At 38.2% G+C, this 6,029-nt stretch overlaps 1 protein-coding gene across 1 annotated transcript; it reads left to right on the top strand.

Moving 5' to 3' along the window:
- Nucleotides 1–582: 582 nt before the first annotated feature.
- Nucleotides 583–4,557, top strand: LOC110161857 (high affinity choline transporter 1-like). Its single transcript, XM_020926694.2, has 8 exons — nt 583–1,681; nt 1,744–1,857; nt 1,951–2,106; nt 2,174–2,322; nt 2,395–2,538; nt 3,455–3,608; nt 3,696–3,913; nt 3,984–4,557. The coding sequence occupies exons 1-8, from the start codon at nt 1,498–1,500 to the stop codon at nt 4,437–4,439; spliced, it is 1,575 nt and encodes a 524-aa protein (XP_020782353.2). The 5' UTR covers nt 583–1,497; the 3' UTR covers nt 4,440–4,557.
- Nucleotides 4,558–6,029: the final 1,472 nt, after the last annotated feature.

The raw sequence follows: 6,029 nt of genomic DNA, 5'->3' as shown, positions 1-6,029 counted from the left end.
CTAAGCAAAGTTTGGAGAGAAATGTTACCAAATGTTACCAAAGCCTTAGGACGCCAGTATGAAGGTACAATTGTTCCAAAATGCTTGAATGTGCAAGTTGAATGTGTAGTTATACAATACAATAAATACTGTAGCTTTTGAGAGAAACCTGCACTGCTATTACTTGTAGCAACTAGTTGAGTTTCACTGTGTGTGTGTAGGATTGTTTGGAGCCATTGCCACCGCAATCCTGATCCCTTCTGGATATGTTCAGATTAAAATCAGCTGTTGCGCTTATAAATGGTTTTGAGACAAACTCAGCACAAAAAATGTCTCAAAACTCATGAAAGGATAATTTTTAGATTTGTAATTGTAATAGTATTAAGTTGGACCTGCAACACTAAATTTGTAAAAGCAAAAAAAAAAAAAAGCAAAAAAAAAAAAAAAAAAAAAAAAAAAAAAATATAATATATATATATATATATATATATATATATATATATATATATATATATATATATATATATATATATATATATTCATTTTTATCCTTTCTTTTATTTATTTATTTATTTTTTGGAAAAAGCTATCTTGTGTCAACATTATATAATCTGGAGACATGCAATGACCATGACCATGTATTGTCTCAGTTTTGCATCTTCTATATGAATCTTTGTGGCTTACTAACCATTAGTAACACATTATTAACAATGGTGTTGTTGTTTAAGTAACACTAAACTGCACTGAACACTGCACTGGGTTTGTTGGGTGCCGTAGGTGAGAACGGGGCGAAATAATTTCAGTTGCTTTTTTTTGCTGTTGCTTGCAGTTTTACTTTTAAGGAGTAGACTAGTCTATAAGTCAGGATCCAAGTGTACATACATGCAAAACATTGACCAGTGTAAGGCGTAGTTCTTCTCATCATACAATACAAAATAGTATAATTTCCCCCTCCTTGCATGAACATGTTGAGTGACATTTTATATGTGTGGTTAGCACTTTTTTCCCCAAAATAATTTAGTTTTAGTTGGATTCCCAGGTCCCGTTGGGGCTTTTTCATGATTCTTGTCTCTGGGTAAGTTTCAAACAAACTTGTGCTGAAGTATGCATGCGCCTATTGACACTGTTTACTTAATTCTTTTTCCTCTCTCTCTTTGGGAGAGTTGCTGTTATTCTGTGTTATCACATGATAAACAAAGTATTCCCATTCTCCAACCATTCACCTGCCTCTGCATTTTTGTCCACATGATCCCCCAGGATTTGACCCCAAAGAGGCTGTGTCTTGTCAACAGAAGACTCACAGCTCTGCAGCAGACCCCTGCTCCTGACAGATCGCTCCAGTGGCATTGATGGATTGTCCACATGAACACATTTCAGGAACATTACAATAAAGAATAACAGTTACCGTTTTAAATAACATGCTAAGTGACAGCAGGGTTTCCATTACTTCATGTGACTGAATCATTTACCAATCAAACAAAATGTTAAGCAGTGTCCATATCTGTCCCCACAGTGAAGATGACATTTAACTGGCCAGGAGTCCTTTCCATTGGAGTGTTTTACATTGCTGTTCTTGGCATTGGAATCTGGGCCTCCAAAAAGTCTAGAAAAGAAGAGAGAAAATGCAAAGGGAGACTAAGTGAAATTGCTCTGGTTGGAGGAAGAAACCTAAACATCCTAGTCAGCATCTTCACCATGACAGGTTGGGTTTAGTTTAATTACATAAAAACTAGACAAAATAAACAAAATCTTGTTTGTTTGAAGGTACTTGGGTTGGAGGAGCCTACATTTTGGGCACTGCTCAGATGGTTTATGACAGTAAAAAAGGACTGTTGTGGGCGCTTGGACTTATTGCCTATCCACTAAATCTAATTGCAGGTTATAACATGCTGGTTTATATTGTTCTTTTTTATATTTTAATGTACCCTGATGATATGGTTTCAAATTGAAATATATTTAATCCGACTCCAGGTGGATTGTTCTTTGTAACTCCAATTAGATCAAAGAACTATGTGACTCTGATGGATCCATTTCAGGAGAAATATGGAAACACCATAGCCGCTGTGCTGTTTATACCTGTTATATTATCAGATCTATTTTGGATTGCGGGTATTCTGGCTGGTTTGGGTAAGTTCTATTTAATTATATGCTCAGGTTTTGACTATACAATAAACATGTGCATGTGTTTCTATAGGCGGGACATTGAGTGTGGCGACTGGGATCCCCTCCTGGGTGGCTGTGGGGGTGTCTGCTGCTGTAGCCATAATCTACACTATGATGGGGGGCCTGTATTCAGTGGCCTACACTGACGTCATACAGTTTATCCTCATGTTTGTTGGACTGGTATGATTTCACAAAGAAAGTCATGATTTTATTAAATAACTATAATACATATGTCCTGACCTCATGTTCCAGTGGATGTGTGTCCCCTTCATCATGATGAGCCCCTACGCTGCCAACGTCACAGTTTCTGCTGTGAACGAAATGTACCAGAGTCCCTGGCTTGGCAAAATTAGCCAGGAGGATATAGGCCTCTGGGTAGATGAGCTGCTTCTACTGGTAATATCCTAGTGTAATGTAGTCTCATGTATACACTATTCATATTTAACTGCCAAAAATCTCTTTATTGAGTAACTGCATGTGTATTTTTCTCTTTCTTCCTGTTTTTTGGCATGTTTCCACTCTTTAACACCTTAATCAAAAATCACACTTAATGCAATCTTCACAATAGATATATGTTCTCTTTAGTGCTATTACTTTTTTTTACATATGTCACAATTTTTTTTTTGTTTAACTAGTTCATTAAAACTGAATACATTTCTTCATTGACTTCAATTGTAAAGGGCTTCCTGTACTGGATATCACATAGATAATCATGAGATGGAGCCAAAGAGTCTCTTACTCTTATTTATTTATTTTTATTTATTTATTTTCTTAATTTTATTTATTTATTTATTTTTTTACCCATTTTTAATCTAAAACCTTTTCAAGAATTTCACTGTAATTGATATATTAGCACTTCAAGTCTTTAACTCCATTAGTCATTCACTGTTTAACCTTTTTAATTGTTGCTACCTTAACACCTCATACTTTAATACAGACTTTTGTCTCAGTCACAACTGACACTGGTTTAAGTGACTGTATGAGCAAATGTCACCAAACTCCATAAGTCAGTAAGTAATTGGCTACTTTTTCACATTTTCTAGTTTTACTGCTACTATTTATCTGACTATGGCATCAGTTATAACCTACACATTTTTGAAAGATTATGCAAAACACTATCTTGCTTTACATCTTCTTCTCAAAGCTTGATCTTGTCAGATCTCAGAACTTAAGCAAGGCTGGGCCTGGTTAGTACATGGAATGGGAAACCATTGGGATTGGGTGCCAAAGTGGGGCACCAGTTGCAAAAAAAAAAAAAACATGAAATGACTTGAACCGGGCCTGTTGTGGAATAATATTATTTTTACCCCAGAGCATAGGAGGGATTTGTTACCAGGCTTTCTACCAGAGAGTTCTCTCCGCTGCCTCTGATGCTCAGGCTAAACTCACTTGTTTTGTGGGAGCAGTGTTGTGCCCAATTCTGGGAATCCCATCTGTCCTGGTTGGAGCTGTGGCTGCATCCACAGGTGGGACAAATACAAATTTGTTAGTAGTTCAGAATTAAGACATAATCATTAATAGAACAACAAACTTTATTCTAAATTGTTTCTCAGACTGGAACCACACTTCTTTTGGGGGACCCAGTCCTTATGAACAGGGCTTGGCTGGCCTCATCTTACCCATAGCTCTACAGCATCTGTGTCCTTTCTTTGTCTCTCTGGTTGGTATGGGCGCACTAGCTGCTGCAGTCATGTCCTCAGTGGATTCTGTTCTTCTGTCAGCTGCCTCCCAAATCGCCAGAAATATTTACAAGAACATAGTTTATAAAAAGGTAGGCTAAAATTCAAACAAGTATTCCTTAAAATATTTTACTATGCCAATACTTCTGTTTTGTTTTTCAGGCCTCAGAGAGAAGCATAGTGGTGGTGATCAGAGTGTCTATTGTTCTGTGTGGCCTGGTGGGGGCGTTACTAGGCACAACAACCACTTCTGTGTTTCTGTTTTGGATGGTCAGTTCAGATATCCTATACTCAGTAATGACGCCCCAGGTCATTTGCACTCTCCTCCTGCCCCGCTGGGTGAATCACTACGGGGCCTGCTCTGGTTTTGTGTTGGGACTCCTCCTGCGAGGTCTGGTTGGGGAGCCTCTGCTGGGTCTGCCCTCTGTGCTCCCTCTGCCCTGGGACAAGATACTGGAGGATGGGGAAAGACAGCATGTGGTTCCTTTCCGCACCGTTTTAGTGATTATTAATTTTGCTATTATTTTACTCGTATCACAAATAATGTTGAAGGTAAAAGGAGGTGTATCAAGACAAGAACGCACCCAATCGCTTGAAATTCAAAGTTTAAACACATGATCGGGTTAGTGTTCACTAATCAAGTGCTGCAAACTCACTGCTTATTTGTAATAGTGTAAAAATGCTAAAGTGTATCCTGTGCTTACATTTAATTTTGTTTTTGTATAAATAAAAAATACAAAACCATCTCTCTAAAAAAAAGACAAAATTCTTCTTCTTCTTCTTCTTCTTCTTCTTCTTCTTCTTCTTCTTCTTATTATTATTATTATTATTATTATTATTATTATTATCCATCCATTTTCTTCCTCTTATCTGGGGCTGGGTCGCAGGGGCAGCAGTCTAAGCAGGGACTCCCAGACTTCCTTCACCCCATACACGTCCTCCAGCTCCTCTAGGGGAACCCCAAGGCGTTCCCAGGCCAGCCGAGAGACATAGTCCCTCCAGTGTGTCCTGGGTCTTCCCTGTGGCCTCCTCCCGGTGGGACATGCCCGGAACACCTCCCGAGGGAGACGCCCAGGAGGCATCCGGAACAGATGCCACCTCAACTGGCTCCTCTCGACATGGAGGAACAGCGGCTCTACTCCGAGCTCCTCCCGTGTGACTGAGCTCCTCACCCTATCTCTAAGGGAGCGCCCAGCCACCCTGTGGAGGAAACTCATTGCCATTTTCTTTTGTCCCGGTGCTCTTTCTTTATGGAGTTATTTCATGTGTTTTGTTCTTCACTATTTCTAAGAAACTGCTCATCTCATGTCTTTTATGCAAGTCAAACTATTCTTACACCTGTACAGTTTATAACAACACACTCTGGATTGTCAACTTTGAGTCACAATTTCTCCTCCATGACATAAGCAAATGGTAAATCTTCAGACAGATGTTACATAGTGCACCTTTTTTTAAAAGGTATATTTAGTATTTAACAATAACAATGTAGATCTTGATGCTATTGTTTGTTCATAGTAAACTGCAACATTTCCAAAAGAAGTCATCCCATTTGAGAGCACATTATTTCATGTGATATGGACCAATCAGATCACTCAGTTAACAAACTAACAATGTAAACATTTGTTACAGATTAAAACAGACAATATTCTGTTATGTATCATATCAGAGACTTTGTATAACTTTTACTTATCATTAGTCTAATTCAGTGGAAACTCTTTGAGTTCAGAACTCCCCATTGCCTGGAATAGGTTTAGGAAAAAGAAATAGATTTTTATCAGCAAAAAATTGTCTATAATGACAAGTCAGCGAACCATGTTACCACACACATTTGTTGTTTTACATTGTGTGATAACAATTTACTACTTTATTTGGCTTCAGATCAAGTTTAATGTGGCAGTTAAACTTAAATCCCACAACACCTACACTCCCTCTTTTCCCACACGACTGAAAGTGTCAGGTATTTGTGCTCCTCCTCACTCGTACGGTATGTTTATTTCATTTGATTCAGCAGCAGCAGCAGGATTTGTTGCCTATCCACTAAATCTAATTACAGGTTAAAACATGCCCACATCCCCCTTCACTCTCTCTCCACTGAACACTCTCACTCACACACATAAATCTGTCAAAAAACAAACCATTATCAAGCTAATGGTATTGCAGTTTTCAAACACACTAAAACGTGTGTGTGAACAAAAACAAAACATGACA

Source organism: Boleophthalmus pectinirostris, unplaced genomic scaffold, assembly GCF_026225935.1.
Source record: "Boleophthalmus pectinirostris isolate CB_2022bp ecotype Guang Dong unplaced genomic scaffold, ASM2622593v1 HiC_scaffold_18, whole genome shotgun sequence".
Lineage (NCBI taxonomy): Eukaryota > Metazoa > Chordata > Actinopteri > Gobiiformes > Gobiidae > Boleophthalmus > Boleophthalmus pectinirostris.
This window is presented reverse-complemented; position numbering and strand designations above follow the sequence as displayed.